Genomic DNA, 22377 nt, shown 5'->3' on the forward strand with positions numbered 1-22377 from the left:
AGCAGGGTCAAGATTTGCCCATAAAAAATGTTTATTCTTTAAAAATACAGCATTCATCTGCAGGGACACAACTATGCAGAACATTTTTTAAAAGGGTTTTTAATCTGCTCCCTGTGTGGCAAGCGGTCAGTGTTGGGAAGAGGGAGAACAATAGCCCATATGGGAACAGCCTGGTCCCAAGGGAAGATCTCTGCCACCCATCCCTGGATGTCACCTCAGCAGCCCATCTGCAGGATGGATTTCTCCTGGGAGCAACCTCAGCCCCTCTGGAAAGGCCCTGGGAGAGGGGAAGCAGCACCCCGAGGTGCTCTAGCCCTGACTCACTTCCACAGCACCAGCCATTGCCCCACAGGTGCTGGCTCCTCTCCCTTCTGCTGCCCCATGGAACAACCTGCCTGCTCTCTCCAACAGCCCCAGCTCCCTCAGACCCCCAGGAGGTGGCTCTGGCTGCCCACGGTGCCCTGGCCCCATCCCAGCTCCCACCCTGCAGCCAACAGAGGCTGGGACCCAGCAAATCCTTGTGCTGCGGGAGCTGCCCCGCTGGGGAGCCCAGCCCCGTCCCCACTGACCCCACACTTTCCCTGACTCGGGGCTGCTCCCAGGGCTCTGCAACTGTCCTGATTCCTGAAGTTTCTTCCTTGATTTTCCCAAGGAGAGCTCTGAGTACACACCACCCTGCTCTCTCTCCACCTGGCTGACCCCAAGGGACAGGTGGCACGGGTGCCACGTTCCCAGCTGGCACAGCAAGGGTGTCTCCTCTGTGACCACCCTGGCTCCCCCAGTGCCCAGGGAGAACTGGTGCCAGGCTCTGCCAGTGGGAACAACAACGAGGAGGATGAGTTATTGGGGCTGGAGGATGAAGGTGCAGGAAGAAGTCCAAGGGATCTGGAGAGACCTCAAAGCCTTGGGGTGAGTGGGAAAGGAGCAGGAGCACAGGGAGTGCTCTCCTCTGTCCTTCCCCCAATGGTGAGAGGAGAAACAGAGCCAGCAGGTCAATAGCTGGCTCCAAGCCTGGTGTCACCAGTGGAATTTTGGGGTTTTGGATGAGGAATCAGTTCACACACCATCAGGTCTCTGTGCCAGGTACACAGAACACACCAGACATGTCCCTGTACTCACCTGGGCACCACCTTGGCCATGGCACAGGGTGGAGAAGCACCTGGCAGGATGACACCAGGGCTGGGGATGTGTCACACATTCGGGAAATGCCTGACAACAGGAACATATGAACTGGGGCTTCTCCCCCAAAGATGAGGTGGGATCAATAGCCCAAGTGAAGGGCACCAACACCTGGGGCATGGGAACAAACAGGAGGGGCTGGGACATGCCAACTGCCATGCTGGGAGCACGTTGGGATGTCAGCAGAACAGGAATACTGCACGGGGTGACTGAGACCTCTGCAGGTGACACCAGGCTGGGAAGGTGAGGCTGCTGCAGACAGGAGGATCCAGAGGGCCCCAGGCTGGGATGGGCTGAGCTGTGCTACCCTGCACCTCTGCACAGCTGGGCAGGAGCATGGCATGCACTGGGAGCATGAAGAACAGGGCTGGGAAGGATCAGGAGCAGAGGAGTCCGTGCTGCTTGAGCTTGGTCTCCAAAGCAAAGCAGGTGAAGGAACGGGGTGGTAAAAATCACCAAAAGCCAGGCTGATGTCGCTCTGCTCCACCCACATCCCCTTCCCATGTAAAAGATTCTGTACAGACTGACCCAGAGCACAAGTGGCACTGCCAGAATCCCCCTCTGCCCCCACCTCAGCTTAACTGCTAACAGAGAGAACAGCAAAAAAAGAAACAATTCATTGGCTCAGAGGCCCCTGAGCCGTCTAAATCTGTTTAAACAAACCTTGGTTTTTACTAATAGAAATATCTTAAAAATGCCTTTTTTTCCCCTTTTGGTGGTCTAGAAACAAGAAGATGCCCCTTTGTTGTTGCTTCAGGACAGTCTGTGGCTGTTCCTAGCAGAAGAAAGGTTGAGGAGGGGGAATTTGGGCACACAAGCACATACAACATTGGCAGAACACAGAGTCAACACGCTGTGCTTCAAAGGGTCAGGCAGGAGCTTTTTTCCCCAAATATACTGAACAGCACTTGCCCATTAACAAATAACTGATCAAAGCAGCTGCAGAACTTGGAGGTTCTTCCTGTGCTGCTCTGGACTTGGTTTCACTTTTACACTTTGTACCCCGAGGCCGTGGTGTGAGGGAATCATCAGGAACAGAGGAAGGAGCATCCTGGGTTTTCTCAGCATCCATATCCCACTGTTTCCAGCGTTAAGTCAAAGCTCAAGTCATTTTCAATCCATCAAAGCCACAAAACTTCCACCTCTTCTCCAGGCTGGCCCCAACCCCGCTCAGCTCCTGCCGGAACGTGTTCTGCAGCCGTGTCATGAGAACTTCCACCTCTGCCGTGCAGATCTGGGGAACACAAAGAAAACAGGACTGAAAGGGAAGATGGAAGCCCTGATGGCTGGTGATAACTTAAACTCAAATAGTCACACGGCTGAAGTTCATCCAGGCTTTCCCTGAACTCCTGGGGATAATGCTGGGACACCAGGAGCTGTGCCAAGAGCTAAGACTGGGGTTGCACCACTGCACAGAAAGAACCTGAGGTGAGCCCAAGGTCCCACACTCAGGGCTACAGGCAACTTCTGGAGGACTCTTCCACGACTCCAAACCACCTTGGATCTTAATTTTTGTGCTCTCTGCTGATCTTCTTGATGAGAATCATGGACAGGGAACAGGGGAAAGATATTCCCCTTCCTTTCCTGTTGGCAGCTTCAAGAAATCAGGTTGTACTTCCAAGTACTCCTCCCCCTCCTGCCTCACCTCAGGCCCAAAAACCTGCTCAGGGTTAAAAATTACATCCCAAACTAATCCAAGCTCCTGCAAGAGTCAAGGAGGAGACAGAAGAGCTCAGAAGGAACACAAAGGACAATGGGAATAGCCCTAAGTGTGAGTGAACATGATGCCATAGCACAGGTTAAAGGGTGGGCTCTGCACAGGGGTTCTCCCAAGCAGAAGCTCCCAGAAGCCCTTCTCTGCACTGTGGATACCAAAGAGGAAGCTCCAGAAGGCAGCTGAGTGCTATGATGGCAGTTTTATAGGAGTTCCAAACTAAAATAAAGGCAGCTGGTGGCCCCACAGCCAAATTCCAAGCTAGAATGAGGAGATAAAATTATTAACTCTGTCTTTATAAGGCTGGAGTGAGCAAGGCCAGGAAGCCACGTTTTCTTAGGAAAGGGTAAACTAAACATTCATTTATATACTCAAGCAGCTGGATAAGTTCCAATCCCAAGACAGGATTCCCATGCCTGTGGGGCCTCCTGTCCCTGGGGCTCTTTAAGGAAGACAGCTGGCGACTGGGATAGAGGAGATGAGATGCAATTCCTTCCAGAAGCCTCGTCACTGCTGCTCCCACTTACTCCAAAAAGGAGCACAAAGCCAGTGGGACAGGGGACTGCTTGGGGATGTGGTTAGTGGTGAACCCCAAAGCTGGGCTGCTTTGGGCAGCCTGGGATAGTGGTAAGCATCCCTGCCAGGACATGGAACTGGATGGGCTTTGAGGTCCCTCCCAGCACAAACCATCCTGTCATCCTGAAATTCGCCCCATCCCTCGCTCTCTTCCAGCAGATTCCTGCAGGGAGTGGAGCCCAGGCCTCACTGTCCAGCCCAGCCTCCCACACCCACCTTGCTGTCCAGGCGCTGCAGGTAGGAGCAGATGTACTCAATGCTGGCTCCAAACGGATGCACGTGGAGAAACGTTGAAATTATCCCTGGGGAAAGGAACACCACAAAGGTCATTGTCACGAGCCAAAAGCCAGCTGGGAACATCAGCCCTGTGCCCCTGCGGGCGGCCAGGGGTCACAAGGTCACACCCTGACCCCAGCAAAGCTCAAGGTTTTCCTCAGTTCCAGGACTCCCATCTCCCTTGGGATAACCAAAGGAGCCAGAGGTGGGCAGGAGGAGTGCAAGGTCACCTTGAAGCAGGGCCCCCCAGCCCAGGTCTCTGGAATCACCATCGAGCCAGCAGAACTCACCAACTAAGAGAACTTCTCGTTCAGATTTCACAGGGCTGTTGCTCAAGGTCTTCTCCACTGGACATTCTTTCTCCTGGCTGCAGGCACAAACTCTGGACGTGCTGCTCTCCTGCAAAACAAACCCACAGGAAACGTTCCAGACAACCTGGCACACCAGGGACTGGCTTGGGCAGGCTCCATAAAGCGTGCAGGGGTGTTCTCCTGGTTTTCTGAGTCACTGCATCCATCATTGCTGTATCTGAAGTTCATTTTCAAAAATGCTCCCAGCAAAGCACAGCTGTGTCCATGGCAGGGTGTCATGCACCAAGTGAGATGAAAAGGTCACAAAGTTCAGCAGATGCCACCACACAGCCTGCACCAGCCCTGCTCCCTGACATGACATCTGCTCCACAAGTGCCCTGCTTTAAACAACAAAATACAAACCAGACTGTGGCCTTGCCATGGCTGATTAAGCTGCAGAGCTTTATTTTTCAAATGCCCACACTGACACAAATGGCATTAATCAAGTGCCATGGGGCTGCACAGGGCTTAGGATCAGACTGTCCCTGACTTGAGTTTGTGGTACTGAATTAAAACAGAACTGGCCATAATTTATTATCCCTGACATAAACATAACAATGCAAAGATGGTGGCGGCACTAAAAGCAGAACTTGTTTTTATTCCCTAGTTTTATGCGGAATTCCAGTGGCCTGAGAGCTGTGGATAGCTATAAGTGGGAACAGCTTCCAGTGACCAGTGAGATGGGCTGGAGGGAGGCCAGTGACCAAGATAGAACTGAATGGTCCCCTGGGTTTGCTCAAATTCTTACACCAGTGCAGTTCTCAGCTCACAGGGCTGAGGCTGTGCCCAAATGGCCTGAGCTTCCACATTTGCTTCTAGATGAGAAAGAGCAGCTCTGCCCTGTGGAAGCTGATCCAGGGACTGCAGCCCAGCAGCTACACTGCAAACCCACAGCCTGCCTGCTCCTGAAAATCACAGAATCATGGGATGGGTTGGGCTGGAAGGGACCTTAAAGCCCACCCCATTCCACCCCCTGCCATAGGCAGGAACACCTCCCACTATCCCAGTGCAGCAGCTCTTGGACTTACATTGCCTTGGCAGTCAGCTGCATCTCCCTCCTTGTCCTCTTCATCTGCCATGCTCTGCTATATACGGGCAAAGAAAGGAAAGATTACTGATGATAATCTGTTATTTTTGTTTTGAAGATCCTGCTCTGATGATTACTGGAAACACAAAACCATTTTTAGTTAGTAGAAAGGCATTATCTTCCCTAGCTCCTGGCACAAAAAAAGTGGGACTAAAAATGGAAAATTAGATAAACCCAGTATCTGGCTCTCTGGGCCAAGGGGAAAGTGCTGCCTCATGCTTCTTTTGTAATTGTGTCTGTGCTATAGAGGAAAGAACCCAGCAAGTGTAGAGTCAGATCCACAATCAAATCAGAGGGGATCAAACCTGAGAAGCAGCACTATGGATTTCTGTTTGGAATTCTGCATGGATTTTTGTCTGGAATAAACCCAGCAAGAATAAAAACATTAAAACACTCAGAAAAATGTCCAGTTCCAAAGTGGTTTATGGAGGGCAGATCAAAACATGCTCCTAAACCACAGTTGTAAATATCAGTGTCTGATAACTGAGACCTTTTTTCTTGTCTTTTAAGAGCTCACGCTGCAGAAAACCCCGTTCCAGCTGTGACACCACTGTACACTGTTCAGTGACAGTCCTATTTTAATTATATAGCTGCTGAGATCGTCTCATAGGTACATGAAGCAACTGCAGGTCCACTCCTGACAGACATCCTGCAATTGGACAAGCAATTTTTCCTCACTTTCCAAGGACAACTGCTCAAAACCAGGGCTGGGCATTCTCAGCAGGAGCACAGGACAGATGTCCTTCACCACAGAGGTGAGGACTGCACAAGGAAGACATGCATGGTACATACCTGCTCCTTCAGGTTTTCTAGTAACGTTTCTATTTTAAGTTTGTCTTCTTTCACTTTTTCCAACTCAGCTTCTCTCTTTTTGTACTCCTCTTGGACTTTCAAAAGATGCTGGAAGAGAAAAGATAAACTCTTAACCTGCCTTCCACCAACTATTGTTCAAAGAACATAAAATTTAGAAGGGCTTTTCCATGAAGCCCAGACACATCACGTCCAGAACCACTGCAAGATAAAGTATAAAAAAAGGATTCACCTTAGAAACGCCTTTGCCTATTAGCATAGAAAAAAGCACAGTTGTATGAACATGGGGAAATAATTCCATCCCCAATGGACGGGATTTCCCACTTCCTAACTCAGCTGGTTTGGAAGTCCCAGTAAAGAGCACACAAGGAATCCTCCAACTATGGATTGCTTCCATGGGACTTATCAGCTCATACACAATCCCTGGTATCAATATTTTCTTTGCATTTTTTTTAGCAACACTGGACACAAAGTTGCTTCCCCCTGCCAGACTGGATCCTGTTAAAATCCAGAGTGTTTTTCCAAGTGTTTCTGCCACCCATCCCAGCCTCCTTCCCCTGCAGCACGGCCCCAGCTATGGAAAATTCCAGGCCCACCTTCTGCATGCCCTGCAGAGCCTGCTGGAGGAGCTTCATCTGCTGCTCCTTGGTGGTGTCCTCATCCCGGGAGGCCTTGCCCTGCTCCTGCTTGAGCAGCTCCACCTCGTTGCGATAGGCGTCCAGCTGCCAGCGCAGGCTGTCGTTCTCCTCCTTCAGCGCCTCCACCTGCGACACCAGCGCTGGGCACAGACAGCAATCAAACAGTGCACACAAGGAACCCCTGGCTGCTCTGGGGGCAGCAGCTCGGGCTACAAATCCTGAGCACACAAAGGAATGGCCCCAGCTGTTTGGGATATCACAGGGCTGGAGCCCCTCTGCTCTGAAGCCAGGCTGGGAGAGCTGGGGCTGTCCAGCCTGGAGAACGATCCAGGGAGATCTCAGAGCCCCTTTGAAGGCCTAAAGGGGGTCAAGAGAAGTGGAGAGGGACTTTGGACAAAGGATGGAGTGACAGGAAAGAAACCTGCCAGAAAGAAACCACTGAAGAGAAGCACCTTATGAGCTGTAAAAGGGATTTTACCTGACTCTTCCGTTTCTTTCATCTCTGATGGATCTTCTATTTCTTCATCAGACATTTCCATCTCCTCCTCTCTCCGAATGCCCATCAGCTCATCATTGTGGATGTTACGGATCTCCTGGGGTTCAGAAGCAGAGAGGGTTTCAATACAGACTTCGAGGAAAAGGTTGGCTGAATGAAAAGTACCTGAAACCTAGGTCTGCAAAAAACAACTCCAGGACATGACTTAAAAAATGGCACAGATTATTAGATCAAGGGTAATATCCAGCACAAGTCAGAGCTACTGGGATTATGGACTCTTCCATCTCCCTCCTGCTCTTGTGATGAGGCAGCTCAGCCTTGCTGTGCAAACCACGAGGAACTGGAGTCAGCCCTAATTCTCTGGAGCCAAAAGTCCAAACCTGAGCTGCGACAGAGCAAACCAAGCTACAGCTGCACCCCTGCATGTACAGGGACCTTCTCAAGGTGACCCCAAAAGGCTGAGAGACCCTTTATCCAGCATCTGGTATCTACAATGAGGTAAGAGACACTTTAAATTACACCTAAAAATGTACCATATACTAGCAGCATTTTTATAAATATATAAGTATCTGCCAAAATCTGTACCAAGAAGCTGCATCTTGTCGCTTCCACCTTCCCTTAAGAGCAGTCCCTAAGCTGGGGGAGAGCAGCAGACTGAGCCTGGCAGCTGAAGTGCTCCTGAAAGAGGCCTCACCAGTGGTCTCACAGCCTCTTCCTACTGGGAGAACTTACCTTGGAACAAAAGACAGCTCCAACTGGAGAGAGAGCTCCCACCCCAGGCACAGCCAGTGATAAGAAGGCAGGGAAGAATGGGAGCACTGGGCCCAGAGTGAATCTGAATCAGCACTTGGCTCCTCAGGTGGAAAAGAAACCTTGGCTCCTCTTTTAGCTGTTATAGAGATTTGACTCAGTGGGATCTGGCAAGTCCCACAGGTACAGTCTCATGGGGAGATCACAGCTGTGAACTTCCCAGGACAATGTGGGGATGTAGTGTTCCTGCATGGTGAAGGATCAGCCACCTGCTTGGTACCAGCAGGACCCTGGCTGAGCACGATCCAGAGTCTTCCCAGGCTGCAGCTCTGCAGGACGCTGGCCTGGACACCCCAATCCACAAGGATCACAGGCCTGGACACTGCAGCCCATAGGGATCACAGGATACCTCCAGCCCATGGGGATCCCAGGATACCTCCAGCCCATGGGGATCCCAGGCCTGCACATGCCTGGCCTGTGGTGATCATGGATCAGCAGCCTCTCAGCTTTACTGAGATTTACTCTGGATGTCAAATAATCTCAAAGGTGAAAGACACCTCCTGGCTTTGCTGGGATAGACTTGCTTTCCAAGTTTGTAGTAAGGAACTCGATATCCCAGACAAATCCAGAACCACAGGAAGATTTACATTAGGGGTAAGGAATGACAGCCAAAGGGAGCAGGACAGGGTGGAGTGGGATAAAACCTCAGGAGACTCCACAAGGCCAAGTGCAAGACCATGCACCCACAAGGTGGCAGCTGGCAGCACGGATCTCATCACAGCCTCCAGGACAAACATCTCCCCACCCATCACCTTCCAATGGACACCCTTTCTTTACCTTAGCCTCCTTATTTCTGACATTCTGCCTGACTCTTTTATCTGATTTTATCAAATCTTACTGGACTAAGAACTATTCTTCCTCCCAAAGGAAGAGCAGTGGGAGTGACAAGACTTCTTCCATCAGTTCCTGTCTGAACACCATCTTTAAACCACACATTTCATCATGTCACTTCATAGGATAAATACACAAACATGAGAACATCCTCCCTCAAGCTTTCCAGGCTGTTCATCTGCAATTATTTCCACCTCAAGGTGGAAATATCACATACAATGTGATAAAAGATTCTGACAAAACTTAAGAGTTGTTGATTTTTTATCTCTCTAGAAATCCTTCTTGCTTTAATATTAAAACCAGCAGAAAAATCAACATTTATTATCAGTATTATGACTATTATTGTGCACAAATTCCATCAGCAGACGGGTCTTGATGTGTTGCTACTGGTGACACAAATACCAAGAGAAAATGTATTACCTGTACCACAAGAGCCTCCTGAGTGATTCCACCTCACACTGTGAAGGAAGGTGTTGTTACCCATGCGAGCATCGCGCAAACTGAACATCAACATCCTGACAAGCAAGAGACCGTGCTGGAGGATCTAACACAAGAAAAGATTACCAACCTCTGCTTGTTTGCACCACACGCTGATGTTCTTACGCTGAGCTTTCGTGAAATGGTCCCAAGCCTTTTGTTTGGAGGCAGAATGGTACACGGCCACAATCTGCTCGACTGGAGTGGCAAATCAGCAGCAAATCGGGCCCGAATAGCATCCAGAGAGGGCGAACAAGAGGAGTAAAGGAGTAAAAAAGTGCAATCAGGCAGGTGGTTTGGCTCCCCTTTTCTCATAACACTGCACTGTGCTGATGCTACACTCAGGGAGGGGGCTCAGTGTCTGGAAAGAGCCTTGAGGGCTTCACCAGGCCAGTGCCAAACGCTCACAGAGCAACGACCAACTGAGGGCTCTGCTCTCAGCTGGGAAAAAGGCAGGACATGTGGAAAAAAAGGCAGCACAGGTGCTGAAAAATATCCAAATACGCTGTGTGAGGCTGGCTGTCAGTGTAAGTTCAGAGGGGCAGGACTCACTGCTGAAATGAGGTGATGAGCTACAGCCATGAGTTGGCCTTTGGACAGTGCCACAGCCTGTGTGAGCTACAGGAACATGACCAGGACCAAAGCAAAGGCACAAGCCATCAGCTATTCTTGGTCCTGGGATTTATTCCTCCTGCTTCTCTAGAAAATTTAGAGGATTTGGAATACACAAAGTGTTTCTCCTTGGCTGAGAGCTCACCCACAGCACAAAACACATCCACTTGATTTTTTCTACGCTTGTGATGCAGTACCCATAATGCTCACAAAATAAACACATCTCCCTGCTCCTTAGAGTAAACTAAGAGTGGCTGAGATATCAGTCTTGGTTTTAGAGAGTGGAGTTACACACTAGTCTCTATTACTACTTACTCTGCAGTGCTCACTGTATGTCCCTCTGGACCGTGTGCCCATAGTTTTTACCGCTAACAGAATTTAAAGGAAAATAATAATTTTTTAAAAAATCAAGTAACAGCTAAAATTACTAGATACAAAACCAAAAGTTAACAGTGTTCAAAAACTAGGCAAGATGCTCAAAGAGAATTAGTACAATTGCGGAAGAGGTACTTGTAATGAAGTAAAAATATTCAGATTTACCAAAGCAAGGATGTGTAAGAGGCAATGAATGCTCTGAGGAACTATTACAAATCACATCCTGGAATTAATACAGTCCAGGCCTCTTCCTTGATTTCCTGGTTTTATAAATTACTGGGATTTGAAAGACCCAGGGTGTGCAACAGGGTGTTGGAAGCACTCTGCTGCTCCTACCTTTTGCGAACAAATCTTGCACACTTCGCTGAGGCACCAGATTCCCAGGAACTTACCTTGTCTGTGCACAGGGGGTTGAAAAGATGACAGAACTAATAACAGACGATAATTTAGAGGAAACAAATTCAGAATTCATTCTCTCCTCCCCCCCGATGTGGACTCTTACTTCAGTAAAAGGTACCACAAGGGATTTTGCCAGGTTAGTGACACGTGATTCCAAATCAGCCAGAGCTGCACTGAAGCAATTGCCACTTCTTTTCCCAGAGACCTTTTAGTGGGGCCTCTCCAGACTCTGGAAATTAAGAGTCTTCCCTACGTCAGACAACCAACATCCAGCTTGGAGACACTACTCACACTGCACCAGGATCCCTGAGAGAGCCAGTTTGAACTTCTCTTTAGCTTCTTCCATCTCCTTCTCATGAGCCGCCTTCTCGTTGACGAGCCTGCGTATGTGGCTGTTGGCCGACTGGATCATGGAGTAGAAGTTGTTGGCAGTTCTCCTGTTCACTTCCCCACGTTCTATCCAGGTCAGCAAGGTCTGGATGGCTTCTGAGAACTTGGTGTCATCTGCAGCACGAAAGGACAACATTATATCACAGCTCTGGGGTGGCCTGGGCAGTTTTCAGGTCTTTTCCTCAGAGATGAACTGCTCCTGCAAAGGTCAGCATCCTTCAGGTGACTCATCACAACTCCTGGAAGCAGGGAAGGATCTGAACATGTGGCTGTACAAAGGAAGGCAAGTACAGCACCAAGCTGATGAGCAAATCACCTGCTGAAGTGCAGCAAGAGGAGGAACAAGCACCAAAACTTACTGGAAAACGTCACATCTTCTGAGATGGACCCTTTTGTGAAGGGAAATGACCTCCAGCTCCAAATCATCAGATCACAAATGAATCTCACTTCCAAGGAGGTCTTACATTAGTCCTTCCGACCTTAACCAAAATTACCTGGAAGAAACTTGTACTGAACGGTTTTGATTTGCACAAGTTTCCTGCACTCAACAGGTTTGTTCAACCTTGGGAAGATAAGATTTAAGGGAGACCTCGTCACTGTGTCCTGGGGAGGGCTATGAAGATAGCCCTCTTTTACTCTTAAGAGTCACGTGAAAAGGATGAGGGGGAATGGGTACTCCTGGGGACAAATTTTCACAACAGCAGCATTGTGAAGTGCTGGACTCCCCAGTACCAGTGGCTTTCAAGACTAGGCTGGGCAGAGTGTTGGGCCATCTGGTCTAGACCACGCTTCCATCAAGAAATGTCAGGCCAGGTGAGCCTTCAGGTCCTCTCCATCCTGAGATCCCATAAATATGATTCAAGCATGGGGGATTTTTGACAAAAGAAGGAAGATGGCAGCAGAGCTGCTGCGCGCTGACCCCTGGAGAAGACGGAGCTCTGCCTGACCAGCCCCCCTCACCTTTGAGCTTCTCGGCCACCACGCTGCACTCGTGGTCGGAGTAGTGGACGACGGGCGGCGGGGAGGGCGGGCGGAAGCGCTCCTCGGCCAGGCGGCGCCGGTGCCGCTCCTCCCGCGCCAGCATGCGCTGCTTGCACTCCCACTCGTACAGGTCGTCCCGCGCCTGCGCAAAGTCCACGTGCAGCCGCCCCGTGTCCTTCTTGTCCGTGCTGGAGCCCAGCCGGATGCGGTAGCCTGGCAGGAGGGAGGGTGGTCAGCAAGACAGGGGACCTACCTGAGGCTCCCGTGGCTAAAGGAGCCCAGAGGGCAAAAAAACAGGGAAAAAACCCCACTAAGCCAAATAAAACCCCACTAGGACAAGCCAACCAGCCAATTAAGTCCAGCCCACCAGTCATAAAATTAGGAGCAACTGTCCATTTCTAGGCACTAGCTACAGAATTAGCCAGACATTCATCCATGTAAGATAGAAACAGACTCTGCACCTCAGCCCAGTGTTTTGTAAACATTTTCAGGTGATAATGCATTGCTGCCTTCCCTCTCAAGAGCTGTTTTCATATATTTAAGCAGAAATACAACAGCAGCAGAAGGCAAACTGCCACAGCATCAGAGAAATCTGTCCAAATCCTATTGCTCTGCCTATAACAACCACCACAATTCTGTCCCAGAATTTTAAGCTCCCCTCTGAGCCAAGCACACCCACCAGACAGGTAAAGTGCCTTGTCCACCATGAACTCCTCAGCAAAGCGGATGTGGCAGAAGTTCTTCTTGCTCTTGCGGATAGCTATGACCTCCCCACACTGCTCAAACACCTCCATGATGATCTGCTCCGTCCCGTTTTCCGGCAGGCCTCCAACAAACACTGTCTTGCACCCTGGGGGCCTCTCTCTCGTGGCCGGAGGGGGAAGATCTGAAGAGAGAAAGCAGAGCAGGTCAGGTTTTGGGTTACCAGCACACATTCCTTCCACCTGCTCCTCTCTCCTGAGAGATGACCACACCTTCCTGGCTTCCTCCCAACACATACCTGGCTATGCCACACTCAGATTTATGGAGTGGATCCACAGCACTACTGAGGTGCTGGATAAAAATAAGCTCGTTCACCAGCATATTTGTAAAAAGAACAACTTGGGAGTCTGGAGCCCTCCAAACACTCTCATGAGTGCAGGAGGTTCACTAAGCTGCTGTCAAAAAGCACAAGCAGCACCAGGAGCTCACAACTTTGTCATGGAAGGTGCTATAAAATCACAGCTTAAAAAACTGCCCTAATGTAAATAACACATAAAAAACATACTCAGGATTCTTTGTGCTGCAACTGCACACACTTCAGACTTGTGTGCTTGAGCTACACCTCACACTGCACACAAGAATCAAACCATGAGGACTTCAAACACCTAGTGACCGGAATGGCTTCTTCCCAGACCTTATCAATGTAGCAGCTGAAAAGGCTATTTCTGGAAATGGCAAACAGTAACAAGAACAGGCTTTTCCTGTTGTTCTGTCACCCTCTTGCCAGCAGTGAGTCCCAGGAATGGCCCCCTTCTCACACACACCTGGGTTTATATAAACACAGGGATACCCTACAGAGACACAGCACAAGCAGACAGTTACGTGGGTTAGGTGGGAAGAGAGTGCAGCTCTTGCAGTGAATGATCTCCTTCACAGCCGGCATGTCCGGAGGGATGGGAGGTGGGACAATGCCCAGGCCTGGCATCATGGGGTTGATCGGAGGGATTCCAGTCATCATTCCAAGAGCAGGATCAAAATCTAAATGGGGCAGAGAACAAGGGAGTCAAGCGTGGGGGGGTAGAGGCATACAGTGACTGTGAGCTCTGACAGCAAACGGGGAACACTCCCACGCATGCCAGTGAAAATCAGGAACATGCCAACACTGAACTTTAGATCTGTGCCCTTAAAATAATATTTTAAAACTATTTCACTGCTCATTGCCACAGTCAAGTTTTCTCTGTTAAAATAAATTACTTCCTTCTCTCCTCTGCAGACACTGGCTCCCATCTAGTGTCCAACCCTCCCCAGACAGGGAACAAAAAGACACCTGTGACATATGGAAACAGTGGAAAACCTGACCCAATTTGATAAGTAGTTCAGCAGCATAGACAGTTGTGACACAGGCTTAAGGGCATCAGGAAGAATTTGTATGTGGAAAAGGTTGCCAGGCATTGGAAGGAGTGGAGTCTCCATCCCTGGAGGTACCCACTGATGTGGCACTCTATGCTCTGGGCTGTTGACAAGGTAGGGATCTGTCACAGGTTGGACTCGATGATCCAGGAGGTCTTTTCCAATCTAAATTGGAAGGCAGGAAATTTGTATGTGGAAAATTGGAATATGCCAGGCATTGGAAGGAGTGGAGTCTCCATCCCTGGAGGTACCCACTGATGTGGCACTCTATGCTCTGGGCTGTTGACAAGGTAGGGATCTGTCACAGGTTGGACTCGATGATCCAGGAGGTCTTTTCCAATCTAAATGGTGCTGGGATTTAGGGGATCATCTCAGCAAGCAGACTAGTGCAGCAATTCCAGCAGCTAAGAACCTGCCATTTCCTCAGTATTTTGAAACACAGTCACAGCAAAAACACAGATCTGAGGCCAATCTTCTGCCACCAACCGGTGTTTTTGAAGGGACAAGAAACCTTCCTGTTCCAACTGTGCAACATGGATGTAGGAGTACATGGGAATTGTACCTTATCCGTGGGATAGGCTTGTATTGATTTTTCCTTCATGGAAGAATGTCAGCAGGAAAATGACATGGAAACAGCATCTCCACAGCAAAGCCAAATGTGAAACAAGGCCTTGGGGACAGGAGAGAACTCTATTACTGCTGAGAGAGCTGGGGCTGTTCAAACTGGAGGAGAGAAGGTTGTGCTGTCTGCCACCACAGATATTCCCTCCCCAGGTGAGCAGGCAGGCCTTATGGCAGGGAAAGCATCCTTCTTAATGCAGCAAAGCACTGGAACAGTCAGTTGCATTCAGGACTTTGATGTCCAGCATCCTGCACTGCTGGGAAATCAGGCACAGCTCAGCTCTGTTCCTGCAGGAACTCTTTCATCCAGTACAAGATGACTCAGCCATGCACATGTATTTCACGCTACAAAGTGGTCAATTCTGTAGCAGAATTCTCCATTAATTTCTGCCCTATCCATTTGTTACCCTGTTGCTTTCCCCTTCACCTTCCTCCCTTTCTTCCTTACCAGCCATTGCAGTTCAGTTTAGAGTAACATGTTCCTGGATATCACTGGTTTCCTGACCTCTGTGTGGCACCCTCCTCCTCCTGCTCCACTGCAGGATACCTAGGGGTACCCCACAATAACTACTATTTGCATTAAAATACATGTATTCTCATCTCCTCTCAATTCAGGTCTCTAAATAAGTCACTTTATTTATTTAATAAATGCATTTCAAAGACAGCTCAGTGTGTACATGGTGGGTGTCTACCCAGCCACAGTGCAACAGGCTGTTCCCAAAGAGCTGTGACAGGCTGAGCTCACCAGGCAGGAGGGGCTGTCCTGTCATGCCCATGGGAGCCATGCCCAGGTTGTTCATGGCGGTGGCCCAGGCAGTCGGGTCGGACATTGGCAATCCCATCAGAATGGAGTCCAGGCTCAGATTTCTGCCACCATCTGCTGAGAGGAACATAAAAGTGATTAAGGGCTTAGAGCAGACCTCAGCTCTGCCCAGCGAGGCTCTGCAGTGTCAGCACCCAAAACCAGAGCTAAACCTAGGCTCAGGGAAGAGCCAGAAAAAAAACCCCCGATCAGTGCTGTGCCTCTAGAGCAGCTGGGACCTGGAAAACACCTTACAGCACCTCAGTTATGGTTCATCCACTGCAATTAACAGCTCTAAGGGGCCTTGAAGGAGCACTGATTAAAGGTAAGGAGACACTGATTCCTCACAAGAGATTTAGGAACAAAGGACACATCCAGCAGGTATAAAATGTCAGACTGCACTGAACTGAAGTGAGCTGTCCCAGCAGGATCCTCCCACTTCCATTGGAAGTGCTCTGTCAGCTCATCAAAACCATCATTAAACTGTGCTGTAAAGTCCCTCACTCTCTTTCAAGGATTTTTAACTCTCCAGGGAAACAGCTGCATTTCACCCTCTCCTTCTGTAGCTGAGGGCTTTGCACATCACTTTCCTTCTGCCTCAGGTGCAGCCTCACCCTCCCCCTCTGCATCTGGAACCTCCCCAGGGAAGTTCCCAACTGGTTCCCACAGACTGCTCTGTCCATGCTGTGACATCCCACCTCCATAGCACAAGCAGGTGCCACATTTCCCCCGTCACACTGGTGGGATGGCAGTTTTCAGCCACAATATAATCTGGAAAGACATTATTCTTTTTTTCCCAATGCTCTATGAGAAATCCTGAAGCTGGCACCTTGGAAGTTTTCCTTGCAAGACTCCTTGATCTGACATTACAATATCACACAGTTCTTTTAGCACTTTGTTTTTATGACATTATCTTAAATGTGAATGTCTCCAGTCATGCAGCCTGAGGTGCATTATCCTACTTTTAATTAAGGTCATGATTTTAAGCTTGAGATTCTGTTCAATTAGGAAAATACATCTATTTGGACAAGTATAGAGAATCACAGAAGGGTTTGGGTTGGAAGGGACATGAAAAACCATCCCATTCCAACCCCTGCCATGGGCAGGGACACCTTCCACTATCCCAGGATGCTGCAAGCCCCACCCAGCCTGGCCTGGGACACTGCCAGGGTTCCAGGGGCAGCCACACCTGCCTGTGCCAGGGCCTTCCCACCCCTCCAGGGAACAACTCCTCCCAATATCCCATCCATCCCTGCCCCCTGGCAGGGGGAAGCCATTCCCACTGTATCACTATGTACTCCTTGGGGAGACCCCACAGCCCAAGCCTGGCTCCAGGCACACAGCTGCCCCTGCCACCCTGCACAGCCACACCCCAGGATCCAGGCCACTCTTCAGGGAACCCCGAGTCCTGGCAGCAGGGGAGCTGCTATCAGCTGACCTGGGGGAATGCTGCTCCTCTTCCTCTTTCCCGGGCCACTGCCATCCTCGGCCGGACTGTCGGACGCGCGCGGGCCAGCGGCGCTGCCCAGCCCCAGGGACTCGCTGCTGGCCGGGTCAAAGGACAGCTGGTTTAAACCTGAGAGACAAAAGCACACTTAGGGACTTGACTAACTTGTTTGTAATGCTTCTGGATCACTGTAGTGAGAGAAATGCCCCATTCTGGGCACAAGGAGCACTCCAGGCCTTGAAGGAATCCTGACTTCTGGCCCCCAGCCCTGCCTGATCTGAATGTTACACAATAAAATACTACTCATCAGCAGCAATTCCATCACCCACACAAATCAAACTGCCTGACCGTGTAAGCCAGGGGTGCATCTTCCCTGGCCTGGAAACTCAAAGGACAGGATTTTTCCCTATTTCTTCAGCCCAGGAATGCACTGTGAAGAGTTATTTAAGTTTCACACGTTGAGAATTCACTTGGAGTGATTTACTACCAAAAAAACTGAGAACATCTTCAAAACGAGAAGATGCTGTTGGAATTTTTGTTCAAGGAGTCTGCCACACAGCTGCTCTTGGTCACTGACATGGAAAGGCCTCTGAGATGCACATCCCAAAAAGGGGAGCTCCAGACGCCCCCGAGCTGCACCCTCCTGTCAGGGAGCTGTGGAGAGCAAGGTCCCCACGAGCTTCCTTTTCTCCAGGCTGAAGAGATGGGTCCAGTGCCCTGAACTGACCACTGAGTTCCTCACTCCACCTTCTGTCACAATCAGCACTTGCAGGGATGCAAGACCGAAGGAGCATTAAAATATCAAGTTTGATTTACCTTTATCTCAGCAAATTCACCCCAAACAACCAATACAGGAAAAAAAAGAAAAAAAAAACCAAACAAATATTTTTTCTGGACCCATATAAAGTGATAAAAATATCCCTATTTCTAAGGTGCTCTGTGGAATCAGCAGAATTGAGAGCAGCAACAATGACAATTATCCCACCCCAGGGTACTGATGGGCTGAGGCATTCGTACCAAACCTTCCTCCAGCCCCTCTGCAGTGTTGTGATTTCTGTTCCAGAGGATTCCACTTCCAAGAACTGAATAAACATGGCTGCTGGGTCTGGCTGTAAATAGCCAAGTGGGTACAGGGAGCCTGGCGGGCTCCTCTCCGAGCCACTGAAAGCTGAGAACGCAAGAAGCAGCCAAGAAAACAAGGACTATTCAGCTGGCAACAACAATAGTCACGCCCGGCCACGCAGGATGCCTACAATGCTGTGGTAAATATTCCAAAGTCAAAATATCATGGAGGTCGTGAGGGCTCAGGAAAACAAATCTGAACACGGCAGGTTAAAAATAGAGAGGCCATGCACAGGGAAGACAGCAGAAGGAAGGAAAAGGAGCAGTTGTAAGCCAACTTTGGTATTATCCATGCAATAGAAAAGGCAAAATTGAACTTGAACAAGTTTTCCTGCATTTGGGAATAGGGAAGGATGGAGAGAAGCAGTGGGACTGGTGTCACCAGCATGGACAGACACCCTGCTCTAGCTGAAGACAACTGTGGAGGCACCTGGCACTGACCAGCACCTGAATGCCAGTGCACACTGCTCCAGCCACTGCTCTCCAGACCACTGGGGAACTCAGGCAGCCACTCACTCCAACGATTTCCAGCCCCAGTTTGAGCAGGAATCTCAAGTGTCCCAGCATGTCCCCAGGGCCAGCTGACAGACAGAAACAAAGCAGCCATCAGCTGGAAGGCTCTGGGTGGAAGAACCTGTGTGACCTGGAGCAGGAGCCTTGTCCTCAGGGCTCCCCAAAACAGGACCAGCTACCATCCACCAGAACCTAACAACAAACATTGAGCAGAAAATTCCTGGGGAAAGCTTTGCTCTCACTTCATCAGGATGGAGAAAAAGCAAATGTCCCAGTAAAGTAAAGGGCAGTATGGGAAGTGGGTGATGGAAGCTGTAAGAAAGGGACCTTGCTTGCTGCTCTCTAGCAGCAGCTTGCTCCAAAAATTAAAACAAGCCAGAGAGAAGATTCCCAACACACTCTCAAATAAGAAACTCCTCATTATGTTAGATTTGCCACCCTATACAGGATAAATGCTGTGGACAGCAGCCAACTTTCAGACCCACCTGCCTCTCTCCTGTCATCTCAGCCAGCAGCCGAAGCTCCAGCCACACCCCACTGGGTACAGAGAATGGGCTCAGAAGAAAGCTGAAGCTGCAGAAAATCCTCTCTCCTGGGCTCTGAGCAGGATAAAAGCTGACAGGCTCAGCCAGTACAGCCAGGAGGCACAAACAGGAGCATCCCTCTGTCCTTTGTGCCAACCAGAACAAGGTGTCCTTGGCCATTCCAAGCTGCTCTGCTCAGGAGGGAAGGCACCAGCACAGGAGCAAACCACAGGGGTTTGCTCAGTATTCCTGTAGTAAACCAGCCTGGAAAGGCCAAAATAAGACTTCTTCAATTTGCTGGGAAATGCTACACAGAAATCAGAGGGGAGGAGAAAATCTGGGTTTCCAGCAAGTGTCAGAACTGGTGTCAGCACTTCCAGAGCCATATGTGGCACAGGTGTCAGTGTGCCCTTCATCTCCCTGTTCCTATCTCCAGGGCTTTTCAGAAGAGTCCATTTTTAAGAGTGAGACATGAGGCACTGCCATAATGCAGTGACTAAACATTTAAAAATAAAAACTTGGGCTAGAAGATTCTTCAGCACAAAAACGGATCAGGGAAAGAAGGGGGGATGCTGAAAGATGAGCAGAAGGAGACTCTGAGCAAGGCCTCTCCCACAGCACAGCAGGTCCTTGTGGGTGGTTTTTCCCTCTGGAAACAGGTGCTGAGCTGTGCCTGATGGGAAGAGTCCACAGCTTCCCACTGGCCTAAGCAGCACTGACAATGCACAGCCCACTGTCCCACTGGGCTGGGATCAATCCAGGTCTGCACTGGGGCTAAATATGGCTGCAGCTTCCACAGCACAGCTTCAGAAAGGGGCTGGGGAGAGAGGAAAGATCTCAATGTTCCAGGCATAAATCAAGGGAAATATCCATCCTCACTGGGTCCCGTGCCAGACCTGGGACAGGACTTGGTTTCTCAATCCTGCTAACAGAGCTGGGCCATTTGCCTTAATGACCAGGGGAAAAATAAACCCCAAAAAGCCCCTGAGGCAAACTCAAAAGCCTGTTTTAAGACCACTCCCATTACCAAGAGCTGGAAACACTGGAAAACACAACCAAAACATAGGACTGTGCAGCTCCTGTGCAACACTCCCAGGACCACTTACAAACACAGCAGCCACAGAGCTGCCAGCTCAGGATTTGGGCAAAATGCTCCCTGCTGGGTTCAGGAACATTCAGTCAAGTGGTGCCATGTGCTCTGCCACAAGCCTGGCACTGCTCTGGAGCCACAAGCTCCAACTGCAGCCTCACTCTGCCCAGGCACTGGAACAGCTTTCCTGCCATCCAACCAGTCAATAAACAGCAGAAATATAAACCTCTGCCCCAAAACTCAAATGACAGCTATTACCAGGTACTCTGACACTGTCACACACCTAAAAGCTTTTCAATGATACACCCAAAAAGCCTGTGCAGGCTGGTGCTTGTATGGTCATATTTTGGGGTGTCCTAGAACTCTCTCTGCTACGCTGGGTCACACTTTGGGGTGTCCCAGGTCCCTCTGAACCCCTCAGGTGACATTTTGGGGTCCCCTGGGCTCCTCTGAGCACATATTAGGCTTCTCTTACTGAGCATCAGGGGAACTCCAGAAATGGGCTGACACAGGCTTTACTATAAATACGGATTTACCTTTTGCCAACATTGGCAAATTTAGGGAATAAGCAGTGCTCAGTCTGAGCAGGGTGCCTGTGTTTTTTGGGAATAAACTGGATTCCAGAATACACTGTGGCATTGATTACACAGTTCTCATTTTAAGCCCTCAAGAAATGAACTTGAGAAGACACCAAAGTAATCTGCAGCAACTGATTAGAACACAAGAGAAAAGAGACCAGCAGGGAAGGCAGAGGAGAGGGATTCCAAAGCTTTGATGTTACATTTTGATCCCATCCATTTCCTTTTAGAAACTAACTCCCAGCTTCAAAAACTACTGCTGGGCTTGTGTACGCTCCTCTACCATACTCCTGGCTCAACTATCACTGGTAGACTTCCCAAACATCAGTCTGAGCCAGGAGCTGGCCAGACACACTGATGAGAGCAGGACAATTTTGACACTGACTTCTGTCAACTCCAGATAATCCTGCAGGGCAGCAGGAGCCATGCAGGGAATCCCAGAACCCCCCCGTGTTACCTGCAAACTGCACGAGGAACATGGCAAGATGCTCATCGTAAGGTAGGAGTTCAGACAGTTCTCCCACTGCTCCCAGCTTGGCTTTGTGTTTGAAAATCCGAGTGCCAGGCTGAGCTCCCTCACTCAGCTCCCAGCACAACGGGAAAGCTGGGACCCAGCAACAGCAGAACTGCGCTGGGGCAGGCAGGACAGCCCAGGCATGAGAGCCCAAGCTGGCCCGAGGCTGGCACCCAGCAGCTCCACGTGTCACCATCCATCTCCTGTGACTGACACCCATAGGCAGATTCCTGCATGCAGGGGACGGAGGCGGATGAGCAGGTGGGGAGGCAATTAACAGCCAGAGCATCTGAATTTGCCAGGGATTTCATCCATCACTGCTCTAAGCACTGGCACGCAGCTCAATAAACCCTGTTTGCATGCCCGAGATTAGTGGCCTTTGCACTGAAAGATTAATTCCTGGTAATCCTTGATGGTAAGAAGCACACTGCTCACTTTCCTTGATTCTGGAAGCTTGCATTTGAAAGAAATATATTAATTTCAGGCAGCTAATTATTCTAGCAGGGCTCTATAGAACCAAGAGACACAAAGAGCCCCTTCCTCCTTTGTGCCTGAGAATGCAGCAGTCAGCAACCGTAGTCGGGGACACCAACCTGCAGAGTTTTCACAAAAATACAGTCACAGCAGCAAAAACAGGGGAATTTGACCAAGTCCTGTATGAGCTGTGCTCTTCACTTGATGTTATAACCCAAAACAAAGGAAAAAACTCCTTACCAGCATGTGTGTACACGTATGTGTGTCACTAGCAGTGACCTAACACAGCCCTTGGTGCTTTCCAACAGTGAAACCTGCCATGCCCTCCACACCAAATTATTAAATACTCCATGAAATGTATTCAGGATGCTCACAAGGCTCTGCCAAACAAGCCTCCCTCTGCACACACGTCTAGGAATTCTAACCCTGGCATTTCCTGGGGTTGAGCTGCTCGTGCTCCAGGGGGTGCAGAGCAGGCAGCTGCAGACAGCTCAGTCCCATGACCCTTCTGTCCTTACAGACTTCCCTCAGCACTCCTGGAGAGCAACATCCAGCAAGTGCCACCTCTGAACAACGCTC

General features: G+C 49.8%; 1 protein-coding gene across 3 annotated transcripts; it reads right to left on the reverse strand.

Moving 5' to 3' along the window:
- Nucleotides 1-13: 13 nt before the first annotated feature.
- On the reverse strand, nt 14-21487 carry ENOX2 (ecto-NOX disulfide-thiol exchanger 2). 3 transcript variants are annotated; one of them, XM_039731082.1, is made up of 15 exons: nt 21268-21487; nt 16975-17112; nt 15480-15611; nt 13586-13741; nt 12681-12887; nt 11981-12214; nt 10922-11134; nt 9336-9442; nt 7109-7223; nt 6589-6770; nt 5975-6082; nt 5124-5180; nt 4036-4144; nt 3686-3771; nt 14-2413 (listed from the first exon to the last, which is right to left on the reverse strand). In XM_039731082.1, the coding sequence occupies exons 1-15, from the start codon at nt 21287-21289 to the stop codon at nt 2282-2284; spliced, it is 1998 nt and encodes a 665-aa protein (XP_039587016.1). In that variant the 5' UTR covers nt 21290-21487; the 3' UTR covers nt 14-2281. The 3 variants fall into 3 exon arrangements, with proteins under 3 accessions (XP_039587016.1, XP_039587017.1, XP_039587018.1); XM_039731083.1 differs by lacking the exon at nt 21268-21487 and adding an exon at nt 19104-19244; XM_039731084.1 differs by lacking the exons at nt 16975-17112; nt 21268-21487 and adding an exon at nt 14676-14783 and having other exon boundaries at nt 15480-15614.
- Between the last annotated feature and the right edge of the window lie 890 nt (nt 21488-22377).

Source organism: Passer montanus, unplaced genomic scaffold (assembly GCF_014805655.1).
Source record: "Passer montanus isolate IOZ18808 unplaced genomic scaffold, ASM1480565v1 scaffold76, whole genome shotgun sequence".
NCBI lineage: Eukaryota > Metazoa > Chordata > Aves > Passeriformes > Passeridae > Passer > Passer montanus.

Excerpts from the sequence above, each read along its gene's own strand:
- ENOX2 (XM_039731082.1), bottom strand. The coding sequence starts at position 21,289 with ATGTTCCTCGTGCAGTTTGCAG. Across the intron at positions 5,181-5,974 it reads TAGAAAACCTGAAGGAGCAG|CAGAGCATGGCAGATGAAGA; the intron begins GTATGTACCATG and ends GCCCGTATATAG. Across the intron at positions 2,414-3,685 it reads TGCAGCGCCTGGACAGCAAG|ATCTGCACGGCAGAGGTGGA; the intron begins GTGGGTGTGGGA and ends TGTGTTCCCCAG.